This window comes from Pecten maximus, chromosome 19 (genome assembly GCF_902652985.1).
Source record: "Pecten maximus chromosome 19, xPecMax1.1, whole genome shotgun sequence".
Taxonomy (NCBI): Eukaryota; Metazoa; Mollusca; class Bivalvia; order Pectinida; family Pectinidae; genus Pecten; species Pecten maximus.
In genome coordinates this window covers 11210788-11229004 of record NC_047033.1, presented here as the reverse complement: position 1 = coordinate 11229004, position 18217 = coordinate 11210788, and the positions used below count along the sequence as shown (strand labels likewise).

The window sequence follows — 18217 nt, the reverse complement described above, 5'->3', positions numbered from 1 at the left end:
TTTTGATTGTGTTTTATCAGGAGATCAAAGAGAGGCTAAAGAAGGGACAGAAGAGGGCGTGGCTGATACACTTTGTGGAAGGGGACGCTGTTCAGGACATTGAGTTCAGGAAATTACCGGGCATGCTCACCGATATTCAGGTACAGTCTCAAAATGTTTAAGTTTTGTATCTGTTCCACATATGTTCAACCATTTTTTTATCTCTGTATTTTTACATAAAAGGGCATTCTAGTGTTTCATTTCTCTTTGTGAATCCGTTATTTTAGTCCAAAATTATTGTACCATTACAAAAACTTACCTTATGATTTGAAAGAAGTAACTAATTTTGGGATCCTTTCCCTTTAATGTTTTTCTTCCCTATGTTTCCCTTGACACTGCCCCACTGCTGACCTGTGATTAGCATTGTTTCCCTTGACACTGCCCCACTGCTGACCTGTGATTAGCATTAATTTTTCTATATATCAAAACTAGCGGTGAGCTGAGGATATAAAATAAAATTTTGGAAATAAGTTTTAAAAAAAAGTTAAATTCATTAATCATTAATGATGATTTTGGAAAGGCAACTAATTCGAATATTTTGGAAGTATTTGTCAATCTTTGGCTTGGCATATTTTTGTAATGTTACCGAACCAAGAAGTTCTTATATTTTACCATTATATTCATTGGTCGTTTACAAGCGATTAAGGAGATTTTAGTATATCAACAAACATTCAGTGCTTTGTGTTCAGTATTAAAAATAAGACTAAGACATGTAATAAATGTACTTCTGATGTAGATAAATTTTCTACAAAAGGGCAATTCTATTTTTATTAGACAACCAATTATAATCAATCAATCAATTTCAAGTTTGCAATTATCTATTCTGAAAATGAAACAGATTCCCATCACTAATGAAAAATTAAATAAAAAAAGGGACAAAGTGGTGGATATGTGTGAAAATATCAGTCTTTGTTTTAAAAAATTGTTTAAATACGTTTTGATGTAAATGTATTATTTTCTAATTACTGGATTTTCAAGTCTGCTGCGAACCTCACTAGTCAAACATGATCACTCACAGAAAGTTTCGGTCGTAGCTAGAGGTTTAACGACTTATCAATTAAATTGATCGGATCAACACTACCTGATTGTGTTGTAGATTGGACGAGTTGACTGCCAGGTGATGAGGGCCGAGTGTAACAGTGTACATGTGATCAAGTTCCCAAGCTTTCTGGTGTTTAAGCAGACAGGGGGCTATGAAATCTACTATGGTAATCTTAATTGTCAATTACAAGTGTTATCTCCAAACAAGTTTTATTTGCTGTTTAATACACTAATTTTATAAATATTATAGGACATGTGTGCTAGAAACACCATTTTGATGTCATGGTAATCACTCTCTTGTCAGAGATTTTATATTTTAATTGTCAGTAAGGAGTATTATCTCAAAACTAGTTCTATTTACTGTGGACTACGCTAATTTGATAAATATTGTAGAACTAGAAACACCATTTTGATACCATAAGTTTATGATTTATATTTTCTCTGCAAAGAAAAGTTTACCTTCAAAGGCAGCGATCACATTTCCATGGGGAAATAAATTAAAGATTTGATGCGACTCTTTGACTGATGAGTTTTGTGCTAACTGAAATCTGAAGTTCATGTATTGAATGTCTATGATTCCTTTATGAGATCAGCACGGCCAAAAACAATTGATTCATACTCAGTCATCATTTGACATAAATCTTACCTGCAAGTTAAGACCAATATTTGTTCTTGACCTTGTAACCAGGTCGAATGACGGCTCATGATGTTGCGGCGTTTGCGCGCGACAGTGCAGTGGCAAAAGTGGAATCTCTTGGTAAGGAAGATTTCCGAGATCACAGAGTTGGACCTGACAGCTCGGATCCATGGTTCGTCGATTTCTTTGCTCCGGTGAGTTTTCTCTCCCAATTTATTGCAGTCAATTAATTTTGTGTTTTTAGGTAACAGGGATGAAGTCTAGGCAAGTTACTGCTATACCCCTATTTTAGGCATCGTTGACATATATAGACAGCTAGATTAAAAGAAAATTTAAAAACATTTTGTCAATACTGATGACAATACAGCTTTGGTGTTTAACATGTGCATTCCTTGTCACAAGACATTTGTGGACCTACTGACCTTGACGTGACTTTTGACCTAGTTTTTAAAAAACTTTATCCTTTGCCACATTAAATTAACCGTACAAGATAGGGCTTTCGTATTTGATATGTGTGTTCCTTAATTGTCACAAGACCTTTCTTGTGGTACTACATTTGCAGATGTGGTGACCTTCACTGTGACCTTGACCTACATTTTAAAAGACTAATTCTGAATTTCAACCCACTTGGCATGCTATGTAGTCTTCCTAAAACTCTTCTTACAGCTATTATAGTATAATTGATGAAATGTACAACCTCAAAAATTTGAAAATCATATTTAGATATTTTCAGGTATTGAATTAGGGTACTGTCGTTTCTTTCTGTTATCATGGCAAAAAATGTAGATGTTTGATACTGGGCCTGGAATATAGCTTTACTTCTTTCAGTGGTTTCTATCATTCAAACCTGGAATCCTCCCATTAGGTAGATTTTACTGTATTTATCCCCAAATTAGCCCCCTCTGCTGGTATTGAAGTTTGGGGAGGCCAAGGCTTACCACCTTTAGCTTACTATTTCAAAGTTGATGATTCAGCAGAAATGAGGAAGGGGTTATTGTTTGGCTGGAGCTTATTGTGGATTAATATGGTAAAATTGAATAGCCCTAACTGTAACTGTTCTTACAGAAATGGCTGTCCTACCAGTTGTTAAAATGTGTCAATATATATATGGAGCTGTACATGCCACCGACAGATCTGAAATATACATTTCTTTGTTCTTTTAAACACAAAATGTGTCTTTTTTTACACCTGCTATTGTATTATGTAGCACATTTGCATTCACACAGAATGAGATAACCAACAGGCATCTACATGTGGTTATTACTTATCGAAATAAATATTACCCCTACTCCTACTACATCAACATGTGATTATTACTTATCAAAATAAATATCACCCCTACTCCTACTACATCAACATGTGGTTATCAAAATAAATATCACCCCTACTCCTACTACATCAACATGTGATTATTACTTATCAAAATAAATATCACCCCTACTCCTACTACATCAACATGTGAAAAGTTGGAAGTGGGGTGTGAGCTTCGATTCACTTTTAATTTAGGTTCAATCTGACTAGAATATCAACTGCATACAAACTTCTGTAATGTACCTTGGTTTAGAATTCTTTAATATAAATGCATGTTATTCTTCTGTCATGTGACAATGATTTAAAGATGAGAAAATGGACCAAAAGTGGTCGTGATAGTGGAGGATATCTCAACTGTGGAACAGAAGTAGGCTATAAATGTTTGAGTGATTTTGTAATGGGCAATCTTATTGGTCAACAGCTCTGTAAACAATACTAACTGTTGTCGACCAATCAGACTGTCCCTTTAAAAATACATGTAGCTTGAACATAGTCTACTTCTGTTCCCCAGTAGATACATCGTCCGATCTTCAAGTGTTACACCTTGTTGGTATAGTAGGAGTAGGGGCTAATATATTTTTCTATCAATACTAACCAGACACCTGTGGATAACCTAAGATGTGATACCATTATATTTGACCACTTTAGAAGTAAAAAAAAGCTTGTGTACAAAATAACTCTGGAACCCCAATGACAGATTTATTTCATATTCATAACATAGCATGATAACGTCAAGTGGTGGTCATCGGTCAAGGTTAAAGGGTCAAGGTCACACTTAACATTTTGAAATAAAACATTTCTGTGTACAAGCTATATCATAATCTCCTCAACAATTTAATTTATTTTCACAACGGAAAATCATAGCATTAACTTCTACACCTGACTAGATTTTGGTGGTCAATGGATACTGTTAAAAGATCACTTCAACTCTGTATTGTAAATTGATGTAATCACTAGCAATGTGCACTACTGTATATCTGGTATTTTTTTGCCCCAGGTTATTTTCGCCCTTGAGCAACACAAAAGATATTTGCCCCATTTTAAATTTGCCCTAAACTACTTTTAAGAAATGTCTTTTCCTTGCTTCCTTGGATTTTTAAAGGTACTTAGTATTTACTTAACCTAGAACGCTATCTTAGCCCATATTCTCGATTTAACTCGACGTAATATTGCGATTTAGATTTTATAAATTTAGTGGAAATATATACAACCCGTGTTGCTTGTGATTGTAAGGAATAAAACACACTTGAAAAGTACGAGGGTATGTTTTGGATCCGACTACAATTGGCCTATGTACGATGACTTGTAAATCCTTCAATTGAGCTTGAAATGTTCGCCGTCATCTTAAATTCGACCTGTCATCAAAGGGCGAAAATGGCGAAAATTAAACGGGGGGTGAAAATTACCAGGTATACAGTATTTACTGATGAGGTGACGGGGTATATCTGTGTGAGCCCACACTTTCTTTGTTTTTATTGAAGATGTTTAAATCAGCTCTTATTATTATGTTTTACAGTGGTGTCCCCCCTGTATGAGGCTGTTACCAGAGTTCAGGAAGGCGGCCAAAAACTACGGAGGGTTGGTCAACTTTGGCACTGTCGACTGTACGATACACTCGGACATCTGTCAAATGGTATGTTCTGATAGGTGGTAAAACTTTAAAGTCATGATTCTTTTACTTCCTGTAAACATTAACTGTCCTATCGCTATCTGGAATAACAATGGATAGATTAACTTCAAACTTTATTAGAAGCATAATTATCATGAAATCTCGGAACAAGTGAGATTTTGCCATGCTGGGACAACACATGTTGTTACGCCCTGTGGTTCTCTCCGTTCAGTAGATGTATATAAAAAATTTGATTTTACAACAATCGTAAAACAAATTATATCAACTTATATTAATCACACTTGTAGAAGTGTGTGAGGGGTCTTACTTTACACATATAAAACCAACATAGTCGGGTATGTCACCACCCTTACCATTCATTGTCCGATCAGGGTTTCCTAGACAAAAAGCAAATGTGTCAACACTGCGCCACCAGTCAGTGTTTGTGCTAGTATTGTAGTGATCCTCTTTTTTCCATTCCAGTATAACATCAACTCGTACCCCACCACGATTCTTTATAACGCCACCGTGCCTATACAGTACCACGGGCATCACCGTGCCAACGACTTGGGAGAGTTTATAGAGGACACCCTGAAACCTCCGGTGTTATCTCTGGATTACAACAGCTTTGATAGACTGGTGAGACAGAAAGAGGAGGGAGTTCTCTGGATCATCGACTTCTACGCCTCCTGGTGTGGCCCATGTCAACAACTAGCTCCTGAGTGGAGAAGGCTTGCCAAGGTAGGTAACTCTTGATCATTTTTGATTTCTAGTAGAAATTATAGTTATGTTGATTAACCTAGCATTATTGCTATAGGCAACAGGAGTTATTTTGACCTGTAATTAAGGTATTGGCTGTCTGTGTTTGTCACCTGTGTACCACATGTACAGATGAGACAACTTGCGAATAAAAAAAGATTTTTTGACTTGGGCAAGGAAGCTCATGTGTTGGTGTGATGTCAGGTGGTTGGAGGAGGTCATCATTAAACAAAACAACGCAGTCATTTAAGGATTAAAACACAAGTCTCATAGTGCTAGATGACACATAGTGATGATTCATAAAGGTAAATCACGTTGTGAGAATAATAAAAAAAAATAATTAATTTTAGAATCGAAAAAATAATTAATCTTTGATAAGCTATGAATCATGATATGTAATGTCACTCTTGTTGGCCCTGATGGAAGTCTGCAGGTTGTTACGGGAAGAACACCAGAATACTCAGAGAAAAATCCTCATGTAATATCAGGTAAAGATCCACGGTGGGCGATCAATCCCCGAGTGGTTTGTGTTTCTCTTGGAAGATGGGATCACAGATCGTCCTGTTTTGTTGTGGTTGTATTATTGGACAAAACAATACTACAATTGCTCTTGATATCATGTGACATCCCTTCCTCTCCATTAAGGTTCAGTGAGGTAGCCACCAGCTACTACAGGGATAATCTGCTTAACACTGTGATCATCCCTGCAAATAAACAAAACAAACGATGAAAGGAAGAGTTGCTGTCTTATAAACCACTTGTCCAACATCTTGTAGGTAAAGTATACCACTTAAAATGCACAAATTTATTTTATCTGACACTAGATGTTGAAAAATACCAAGAATATCTTTGTGGCCCAAGTGGAATGTCAAAAGGAAGCGACACTGTGCCGACAAGAAAATGTTAACTCCTATCCTAGCATGAGACTGTACCCAGCTGATTCTCGAAAGGGCAGTGGATCTTTTTTGTAAGTGTTTTTACAATATTGAAGATTCAGAGGTTGATTTTCTCAATCTTAAATTGTCACAAAATTGCTCCAACATTTATAAGACAATTTAACTTTTATGAGATTTATTTGAGATTCTTGCCAAGAGGAAAATCTATCTATGTAAAATCAGAACATGTGTGAATTTGTGAAATATAGTGGTGATTTACATTATTATTTTACTTAAGGGGCCATCACTTACTGCATAGTTGTTTGAAGGGGATATATTTCGCGGTAATCCCAGTCCTGGCTTGACGTTTTAGTAAATCTTGCACAACACTGATTTATAAACAGTCTGTGGTAAATTTTTTTGTACATTTGTGTGTAAGTATAGATATTCATCAAATATTTTCAGACTATATTTAATAACCATATAAACAGTGAAATAAAACCCTCAAATATGACGAATTATATGGTCATCTCTGAACAGTTCAATGTAGATGTGAACTGTAAATTCTTCAAGACTATTATCATTACAATATACTGTAGTTTGTTATTTTTTAGGGGGTTTTAATTTCGTTAAATTCACAGCCATTAAATATAGCATGAAGATAAAAACCTAGTGAATATTTAATTTATAAACACAATTAATATGTTTACTACAGAATGTTTAAAAGTCAGTGTTGCATGAATTTAAATACCCGTGACCCATGTCCAACTGTGACACAAATTAGCCAAGTAACATTTAACAAATATACAATATGGGCTTAAGGCTGAATAAATATGATATTTATCTAATTGGCTTAAAATCCTGTCCAATAATGTTAACAGATGTTTATTGACAAAATCAGTACAACATTACAGTACCTACAATGGCTGGCACAGAGATGCCCAGTCACTGCGAGCCTGGGCGTTCGAGTTCTTACCGAGTAAGGTGGAGACACTTCACAACTATAACTTCCACCAGAATGTGCTGTCCAGCACAACGCCATTCATCGTCGACTTTTACGCTCCATGGTGTGGACATTGCCAAGTTTTTAAACCAGAATTTGAAAAAATTGCAGAGGTAACTTTGAATAATTTATTTATTTTTAAAGACACGATTGACGAGTTATCACACATTTTTAAGTATTGACTTTGAATATTTAAAGTGACATTTCGTATGATGTATGGATCTATGATATCAAAATTGTTTACTAAACCGTCATATTTCATCATGTTATTGATATTGAATTTGCATTCACGATACCCCAGTATTTATGTTCCTATTCGTGGAGGGTGGTTTGCTGATTGCTGGTCGAGTACATTATCTATAAATGTCACAAAAACAGGCAGTTGAAAGTCTATAAAAAACTATTCATAATTGTTATAACCACTTCAGTACTTTTATTACATAAATACATGTATTATCAGTTCATTATCATACAAAGTGGCACTAGAAAGTCAAAGTACTTCTCCGCTGCTATAATTAATCAAACTCAAGTAATGTTGAGATCATCAGATCATAAACACATGTATTATCACTCACAAAATGAATAGAATGACGACCAAGGTCAAAGTCTATTTAACGATATGACAACCAAGGTCAAAACCAGTCAATTTAACCGTATGACAACCAAGGTCAAAGCCCGTCAATTTAACTGTATGACACCTAGAGATTCGTTTGATGTATGTGACCAAACTACTGTTTATTACACAAGGTTGGCAGTGACTGAGCCTTTAATTTTGACAAGATATATTCCTGGGGTGCAGAGAGCAAATACAAATGTAACCCCTGGAGTATCGAAGATTTGAAATCCATGTTTCATACAATAATTTTCCTATTACAGACACTTGAAGGTCGTGTGAAGGCTGGCAAGGTGAACTGTGATGAAGAACGTAATCTGTGTCAGCAGGCAGGAGTGTCTGCCTACCCAACGGTCAGGTTCTACAAGGGCTCACGCAAAGGCATGGCTCAGGTATGGTAATCTGTGATAGAGTTATTCCCCTTGAATTATAAAATTTACCGGTATCCATTGAAAAAAATTTCCTTGATAGTCAAAATATTTCAGACACACAAAGGCATGACATGACATGACAATCTATAATAGAGTTTTATGCCTTGAACAACATTATTAATTTATTTTTTAAATTCCCTGCGATGTGCAGGAATGCAGGAAGGAAGGCCGGGGTTGAGATGCCCTGGGATCCTTCCCTTATTTACAATATTAATAAATCATTTTAAATTTATTCTTTTCTTGTTTACATCAGCTTTTTTACAACTTAAATTTATCATGTCAAGCTTAAATCCATTTCTCATTAACTCACACACAATTACACAAATGTAAAACTTCAGAAACATCATACCAAAGGTTTATACAATATATTCAGTATACTTAGTCAATATGTGTTGATTACGTTTGTATTAAGTATACTGTATGATGTGTGTATAGGAATAAAGACGGGTCACATCACATCAGTATTGCAGCATCAATATTATATACATGTTAAGTTGATCAACCTCAGGTGAAGATCCGAGGTGCATAGTTTGAAGCTTCCAGTAACGGTTTGTGTTTCTCGGGAAGCTGAGAAGTGGCCCGGTCTGTGCTGTTGTGGTTGTGTCCATGGACAAAAAACTTTACCCTTATTGCTCTGGATGGCACATGTGATGGGTCTCCCGTATATTGTTCAGGACAGTAGTCACCAACTACTACAAGGAGACCGTCTCAAAATGTCCATGGCTGTTCATGGGGCGATAAATCAAACAAACAAACAAACCCTAGTGGTGTGACAAGGGGATCACAACCTTAGGGTAACACTGTTAAGCTGTCCAACACTCGATCACCTGTCTGTCCACTTAAGAATCTCTCCACCTAGGTTGAGATTCCCCATCTCACCCCAAACATACACTTGTGGAAGGGAAACCTGAATGACAGCGATAGGTATTTGAGAAAATAGGTATTATTTGATTTTCTTTGTGTTTTCAGCACATGTATGGACAAGATATTGACTTCCTAGATGCAGATCAAATCATCAGATTTCTCAAAGGGAAGATACCTGCAAAAACGGTAAAAGTAGTAGGAAGTGTAAAACGGTTAACATCCTTATCAACGAAAGCAAATTGATATAAAAAAAAGTTGGATGTGTGAGCACTTAACATTGTTACTGATTAAAATAATTTGATAGTGTTAAGAAAAATAATATCAGAAAGATAAAACTGAATATATTTGAATGTGCAATTTTTTGAGGTTGATATGTGGTTTTTTTAACCTGCAAAACATGTATGCACCTCTACTTGTAAGTTACTAACCTAGGACTTGATCCAACTTTTTAAATCATCGAATTGTCACATGATGCCAATTAGACCAACATCAGTACATTAGATATAACACTATAAAAATATCACAAATTGCAGTGTAGTGTACTACAAAATGTATTTTGATAATATTGAACACTTCATACTAATTACAATTTGTTAACTTAAAAGAAAAAAGGGAGAAAAAATATCCAAACGCACTAACAATCCTATAAGTTTAAGTGAGTGGTGGAACTTTGACGAACACCCTTACATGGTATACAGTATAGTAAGAAAATGAAATCGTAAATTCATATTTATTTGGTTTCAAGGAAAAACAGATTTTATTACATTTTTACCAGTGAAATATCAAAAATTATTCATTCTATAAAAGTGATATTTTTATGAAAAATATCATATTTTTCACTAGTAGTGAAAAATATCACTTTTGCTGATTTGACCAATCAAATCAATGATTAGAAAATACCAAAATAATTGACCAATCAGAAAGCCCGACATATATGTCAGCACCTAGACAGGGGGAACTACTTTTTTTATTTACATTAGGCCTAGTTAGCATACGGGGTAGGTTTTTCGTTGATAAAAAATGTAATAAACAGAATATCTAACAGTGTCTTCAGTAATACCAAATATATTTCACGAGTGGGGCTAATATTTTGATATTTTTCACGAGTGCGCGCAGCACTCGTGAAAAATATCAAAATATTAGCCCCACTCGTGAAATATATTTGATATTACTGAAGACACTGTTAGATATCCTCTATTTATAATATGTTAGGTTTATTAACTTTGTTAATGTTTCTGTATTTCCTTTCCAGACATCCCATGACGAATTATGAAGACTTTGTCACCTATCAACATAATCAATTTGGTTGACATTTTTCTAATGTGCTTTATACATGTATATGTAATTGCATATATTTTTATTTACAGTTTCATCCAGTATTAGTTTAAGACTTTGTTTGAACTAAGAGAAACTGTATCTCATACTTGTGCCAGAAACATAGCCATTCTATTCTTAAATAAGTAATAGAAATAAAATCAAAGCCTACAGCCTGCAGGAGTACATTTTTACATTAGTATATCTCTCTTCTTCAAAATAACTATCAAAATATTTATATACCTCTATTATTTTCTTATAGAGTTTCTTTAAAAAAAAGTTGTTCCTTTATTGCTTATGTATTTTCAGTGAAAGTGAAGCTGGATATTGTTTTTGCTTTTTGTCTCACTGGATGATTTTGTAAGATTCAGAACTCTGTTCCTTTTAACATTTAAAATCATGAGTTGATTGAGATGTTTGGATGAGTTAAGTCCATTTTTGCTCGAATTATTCTTAACTCCGTTCCTTTAACATTTCAAATTGATGGACTGAGTGGATGTGCTTGGAATCATCATGGGATTAACTCCCTTTTGCTTGAATTTTTTCCTAACTGTGCTCCTCGTGTCATATGGGTGAAGATGTGTTTGGAAATGTTAACTGTATTTATTAGCAGTTACATCCATGACTCTGTTTATCAATCTTCTCCTATAATATATTTATTTACTGTTTACTCAATGCCGAAATTATCCTGTAATAAGCCCATGAGGCCAACACATGAACTTCTCTAACAGTAGAGGGTGGTGCAGGATTATTAAGTAGGATTTGATGTCATTTCACTGAATTAATAGCAATACATCTGTGTGGGCTTATTACTAGGCATTGGATTATTGCAAGGCATGGGCTTATTACCAGACATGGGCTTATTACCAGACATGGACTTATTACCAGGGTATGAGCTTTTATCCAGGCATTGGATAACTATATGGTGTTTTGTAAAAATGTATACATTATGTTCCTGTTAATGCTGTGGGTAAAAATTTCATGGGAGAGAAAATTGTGATACAATGTTTTATATCAACACATTTTTTTTCTGTTTAAGTGAAAATTACATTATATAATAAATACCAACAGGGTAATGGTTTGCGTTAGATATTACAAGGTAATAAATTGTGAGATAAATTTAACATTGCGTACCAGGGAGAAAGGTCCCGACATGTGGTTATATTTTTTGGGCAAGTTTCCATAAAGACCTACGGTTCATTCAAAATTTTGCTAAAATGTTCGTCTTTGTGTGTACTTAAACTGTTTAACTGCTACAATATGGATTAAGTGACTTAAATTAATAAGCAAACATTTTGGGTCCATTTCCTCCTTTCCATGTTGGAACTATTTCAATTTGTTTTAACATACAGATACTTACACATGGATACAAAATGTATTGAAAAGGCAAAAAGGGCCTGTAAGGACAATTCATAAATGTAAATAGATCACGAAATACACGAAGGAGATTAACAAGTTCTAGTCCCATAAAATGCTTTTTGGAAAGTTAATGTTCAAAATCTTTAGTATGAAAGTTAATGTTCAGAATCTTGAGTATGAAAGTCTGTGCCATATCTTGTATAACTTGTATTTTATGCAATTTTCTCATACAAAGTGCTGTACAAAGAGCATGAATATTTATTTTTAATAAAAAAAAAATTGTGTTTATTACTCTCTGAATATTGACTGCAAAATTTGAATTTAGTATACAAATATATTTTCTAGTTATTAATTTATATCTTAAGAATTTTTATCATTGATATTTAGAGAAAAAATGAATAGCTATTTATAAGTGTATATAAAAACCCAATGAAATCCAAAGATTTTCAATCAATTATGTTTGTTTTCTAAACAGTATAGATTACTCATAATCTGATCAGAATTATATTCCACGGGCATATCTTTATAAAGAGGATAAATTGTTTTTGAAAATTTTTTTTCATGTCTCCAATTTCCATGTTTTTACCAAAAGATTGATGTTGAAGGATTGTTTTGGTGGTTGGACCATGATTAATTTTACATTTCTATGGTCTGTGTGCTTTTTGTTATTTTTTAAATTTTATTCCATGCCTATGAAAAAAGTGGAAAATCAATAACATTTAAACTACATATTTCCATATAAAAATATGGGGATAACGATTGCATATTGAAGATGAATCTGGGTGTTTCCTGAGAGAGAACACATGAACCATCCTTTTTTATTTAAACATACAACCCTCAATTTTCCGCCCTTCCATCTTGAATTAATTGAAGAGTAAAAAGTGATTTTAGTTTCATTGTGGCAGTAAAATATTGATGAGCTGACACTAACAGATAATCAAGTTAACATTAATTAAGTTTCTATCTATAGATGTTTTCTATCTGTGTTATTTATAGAAATTCAGAATATAGGAATGAGAAATAATAATGAATTGATACTTTGATTAAAAGTCAAATCAGCTCCATTGAAGTAAGTGTTAAGATCAGAATGTTAGAAATAGTATGTTAAGAAGTCACATCACTTGCTTAAGGGTGAAAGGTCAGAGTGCAATTTAGAAAATGTAACAAATGATACATCACTAGCTTTAGGGTGAAAGGTCAGAGTGAGAGGTAGAAAATGTAACAATTTTAATGATACGTTAAGGAGGGAAGGTCACATGCTTTAGGGTGAAAGGTCAAAGTGCGAGAGAGAAAACGTAACAGTGATAAAAGGAAGAGGTCAAGAAAAAAAAGAAAGGTCACTGGGCCTAAAGTGAAAGGTCAAAGTGTAAATTTCATTTGAATGTTGCTGATATGTAAATAATGAAAAGTTATAATGTAAATAAACACTGGTGACTATGTACATGTATACATGTATGTAGGAAAAACAAAGAGGAGCTAAAGGTCAAGGTCACATGATGTCAAGGTGATTGTTGGTGAAGTTTTTGCTTTTTAAGGTTACATATATTAAAGGAAGCCCTGGAGGATGTGACGGATTTGAAACAAAATGTTCTTTCAAATGACGTCTTTACTGAATTCATCATCAGTCATGTCTGAGAGTGATTTATATTCATTCTGTAAAACCTTGTTCAGAAAGCCAGTGCTGATATTCCAGTAATTTTTATACATATCTGTATGTTAATGAACTAGTCACACAAGATCTTAAAGTCACATTTCCAAGATTTATTTATCTCATGTTTAACCAAAGCAAAGTATGTAAAAATACACATTTTGTGAGAAAATTTAATCAGAGAATTTAAAGGAAATTTACACACATATTGTTTTATTGCACAGTCTGATATCACAATACGAGGAACATGTATTAAATGTTGTAAATAATTTGTTTATGGCAGTGTTATGTTGCCTAGGTACATCCTGGAGACAATTTTACAGCATGCATGTCTTACAGTGTAACTATCAATGCTGGTGTCTCTCAGTAATTTCATACTTCCATGTCTGCTTCTGTAAAAAAAATTACACTAAAACCTGCAATGCCAGTAAAATTAGATTTTAACATCCTTTTTAGTGTAGCTTAACAAGTTGTGAAAACACATTATTTTCAAAATGAATTTATTGACAATTGTCGAAAAATTTACAGATTTTTTTTTCTATCTTTTGTGTCCTGGATAATGATTTTAATCCCCACACCAACTTTTAATATATTATCAAGTAACTTGTGGGCTCATTTTGAATGTTGTGAATTTCCTTATTGTTATCAAATTAAATTTTCCTCAATAATTGCATAAGATTCAATAAATGTTGCATTATATTTAAAAAAAAACTGTGATATTGAAATGTGTTTTTACAATATTGATTTAATTAATAGTGATGACAATGTGGGCATATATAACTACTGGTAATATTTTTACTATTACTTGGACGAAAGGTAAAGAATTTTCAGAAATAAATCATGTTCCTTAAAATGTTTGTACTCAATGTTAGATGCTTCCTTACACAATATACCATTTGATTAATATTAAAGATAAGATGTATTTTTGTGTTAATTAAGTTTCATCATTTCCTGATGAACAAGACAAATTTCCACTCTAATTTCACAGGGTAGCTGGTTGGCAGTGTTTACCCGCTGGCCTTTTATCTAGGAAGTCTGGGTTTGTTATTCCCAAATCAGATGTGAAAAATTATGGGGTCACCTGCCTGACCATGTGGGTTTTCTCCAGGTACTCGGGTTTCCTCCCATAGTAAGACCACTTGCTCACATGCATCCGAGATATCGGAGACAAGGATGATATTGTTATTAGTTAATAAAACTTGTTTCAAAAATTGTTGCAAAATAAATATAGTTTAAATTTGATTTCACAGGTTTATTTTAATGTTTGGACCCCATAGGGTATATTTAACTTACTTAGTAATTGAATATAAACATAAAAAAAATATTAAAAAAAAAATAAAAATAAATGACACATTCTACACATTTTGTTAAAAGTCATGATAACCTGGATTTTCCCTTTACCAATATACCTATATACCTATATGTGCGTACACACGCCTTCACTCAGTGAAGAAGGAGCTATAATAAATAATCACTGTGTCTGTGTGCACTAGTCCATCCATACCACTAAGTTTGTGTACAAGACATCTCGTGAGCATCTCGGTTGATAAAGTTCTGTCCAGCCCTTGAATACATTTGGGTGGTCATCGGTGAATACAATTTTGTGGTCATTGGTTAATGTTAAAAGGTCAAAGGTCAGACTTTACAACTTTAGAAATCTAAAGCTGGTGTGCAAGATATTACATGAGCCTCTTCCAACAACTTAGTTTAATCATCACACCATAGTATGATAACATTTTATACCTGATAACATTTTGGTGGTTATCAGTAAAGGTTAAAAGGTCAAAGGTCACGCGAGATAATTTCTGAAAATATAAAGCCTGTTGTACAAGACAGCACATGAGCACCTTATCAGATTTAATTCACACTTTAACCATAATATTATCATACAACATGAAGTTCTACATTTGATAACATTTTTGTTAAAAGTGATCTTCGTTAAAGCAATATGCTACATTTTGTTCCTTGAATGTTATACTGGTAATTATTTTTAGAGTTATCTCCCTTAAGGTTATATGCCATCGTTTTTATGTTAAACTTGCTACATTTTTTTGTGTTCTCTTGCAATACTCTGCATTGGAATTATTTCTATTTAATGGAAATGAAAAAGAATTGTTATTCCCGATTAATCCATTAGAAAACCCTTTTTATACCTATTTTAGATTCAGTTCCTTTTGAATCAATGTAGCACAAATATACTTAGTATGTATATCTAGAACTCGGATGGAATATCTAAAAGTTGTCTATATCTTGCCTATGTTTTGTGTTAACAATCATCATTAAAAAATGTACATTTTTAGCACACCATCATCAGATGGTGGGCTATTGATGATGGTGGGCTATTCAAATTGCCCTGCATCTGTGGTCCGTCCTTCCCTCCGTAAACAATTCTTATTATCGCTATTTCTCAGAAGTGCTGAAGGGATCTTTCTCAAATTTCATATGTAGGTTGCCCTTGGTCCCTAGTTATGCATATTTCATTTTGGAACCAATCAGAAAACAATATGGCCAACAGGCAGCCATCTTGGATTTTGACAATTGAAGTTTGTTATCACTATTTCTCAGAAAGTACTGAAGGGATCTTTCTGAAATTTCATATGTAGGTTCCCCTTGGTGCCTTATTATGCATATTGTAATTTCGGACCAGTCGGAAAACAACATGGCCGACAGGCAGCAATCTTGGATTTTGACAATTGAAGTTTGTTATCGCTATTTCTCAGAAAGTACTGAAGGGATCTTTCTAAATTTCATATGTAGGTTCCCCTTGGTCCCTAGTTATGCATATTGCATTTTGGAACCAATCTGAAAACAACAATGCCGACAGGCAGCCATCTTTGATTTAAATTGGACTTAAATTTCATATGTAGGTTCCCATGGGTCCCTTGTATTGCATTTTGGGACCAATCTGAAAACAACATGGCCAACAGACAGCCATTATCGCTAAATCTCAAATTTCATATATAGGTTCCCCTTGTTTGAGAAGTACTGGAGGGATGTTTCTCAATTTACACAGATTAGTAATTAATATAAGAGGAAGGGAAAAATAGAGAGAAGATCAATCTGATATGGAACCTATAAAGATCATTCAATGGTGGGCGCCAAGATCTCTCTGGGATCTTCTGCAGAAAATATATGAGAGAAATTTTCATCATGTATGTTCAGATGAAAGACATATCCAGTTAAATGAACCTTTTCATTGTTTGTTTTAATTTCACCCCCCAGAATAAGGTTCAGCTGAAGTTAGGTAACTTTACTGTCTAGCCTCTTTATGATACAATTATCTTGTCCTTAAAATGCTTTCATGTTTTCTAGTATTGTGCTTCCAAGTTTATTTTTGTTTGTTTGCTGGGTTTATCACCCCGTTAAACAGTCCAGGGTCATTTTGAGGTATGGTCTCCTTGTAGTAGTTGGTGACTACCCCACTGTACAACCATAACAGCACAGACCCTATAAAACAGGTAGAGAGTGTCAGACCTCCAAGCAGGTCTTTGGAGACTGACCTCTATGCGATACAATTATTTTGACCTTTAAATGCAATTGTGCTTTGTAGTATTGAGCTTCCGAGCAGGTCTATGAAGAGCTGTACTTTCCATTTATTGTTAGAAAAAGTGAGTATGTGTGCTGTATGTATGACACAAAACATTAAAATATTTAAGACTTTTAGAGCTTTGTTTTAAGTTTGTTGGTTCTTTAAGCTTAACTGGTCCAAAAGGATTTGTGAGTTTATACCTTCAGTTTGTCATCATAATGCTACTAGTCAAGAATGGTTGAACAAAATTTGACCATATTTGGTCTGGAAAATCATTCTTATTTTGAAGAGTCCTTAATTTTGTAGTAAATGATGTAACAATCCCCTGGGGCCAGGGGAAAGATGGATGGGTCCATATTTGGCTATTCTCTGGCCCTAACAGCTGTCAAGCTATCCCTATAACACCATACTGACAGTGTGAAACCAAGGAAAGTAACTCCAATAGATCAGAATGAAATTTGGTCTGCAATACCCTTTGGTAAAACATGGTACTGCACACCAAATGCAGGAAAAAAGTTGAATTTTTAAAATCCCTTTTTTTTGTTCCGATTAATGGATTTTGATCAATCCAAAATCAATCTGTGATAATGGAACATAATATTTAGGGCCTGCCCTACCCCTACGTATGGGACAGATAGCTAGAGCCTAATGGGGAAAAATAACTTAAGCAATGCATCACTAGCAATATGAAACCCGGCACTATTCAGCATTGATCAATAGTTGATAAAAAAAAGGGGTAAGAATTGTCTAATCAGTCACTCAGGAAAACTACTTAATATCATAACAGGAGATAATGGTACTGCAAGGCAATAATGCCTGCTCCTCCGGGCACTATCAAATCTGGCATGGGATTCCTGTAGTGAATTCAATATTCAGTTGAATAGTGAAAACAGCAAAGTAAAATGTATGTGTAATGTACCAAGAACTTATTTTCTTTGAAGGCAGTATAGTCCGGTATGTATAGTCCAGGATGGCATATTACCAGAGTCAAAGACAAGTACTGTTCCATCTCCATTCTCGAGTTGTCACAAGACAAACTATATATATACCAGTCTGGAGTGGTCACGAGACAAACTATATATATACCAGTCTGGAGTAGTCACGAGACAAACTATATATATACCAGTCTGGAGTAGTCACGAGACAAACTATATATATACCAGTCTGGAGTAGTCACAAGACAAG

At 34.2% G+C, this 18217-nt stretch overlaps 1 protein-coding gene across 2 annotated transcripts in view; it reads left to right on the top strand.

Moving 5' to 3' along the window:
* LOC117317869 (dnaJ homolog subfamily C member 10-like) overlaps positions 1 to 14664 on the top strand; it is a 34518-nt gene extending 19854 nt beyond the window's left edge. The window contains exons 10-19 of one of the 2 annotated variants that reach the window (XM_033872829.1): positions 21 to 140; positions 1136 to 1247; positions 1769 to 1911; positions 4545 to 4661; positions 5121 to 5378; positions 6221 to 6363; positions 7186 to 7387; positions 8151 to 8279; positions 9288 to 9368; positions 10435 to 14664. In XM_033872829.1, the coding sequence (XP_033728720.1) occupies positions 21 to 140; positions 1136 to 1247; positions 1769 to 1911; positions 4545 to 4661; positions 5121 to 5378; positions 6221 to 6363; positions 7186 to 7387; positions 8151 to 8279; positions 9288 to 9368; positions 10435 to 10455 (1326 nt within the window). In that variant the 3' untranslated portion in view covers positions 10456 to 14664. Of the gene's footprint in view, positions 1 to 20; positions 141 to 1135; positions 1248 to 1768; positions 1912 to 4544; positions 4662 to 5120; positions 5379 to 6220; positions 6364 to 7185; positions 7388 to 8150; positions 8280 to 9287; positions 9375 to 10434 lie in introns of both variants that reach the window. The other variant, XM_033872828.1, reaches the window with a different exon arrangement.
* Positions 14665 to 18217: the final 3553 nt, after the last annotated feature.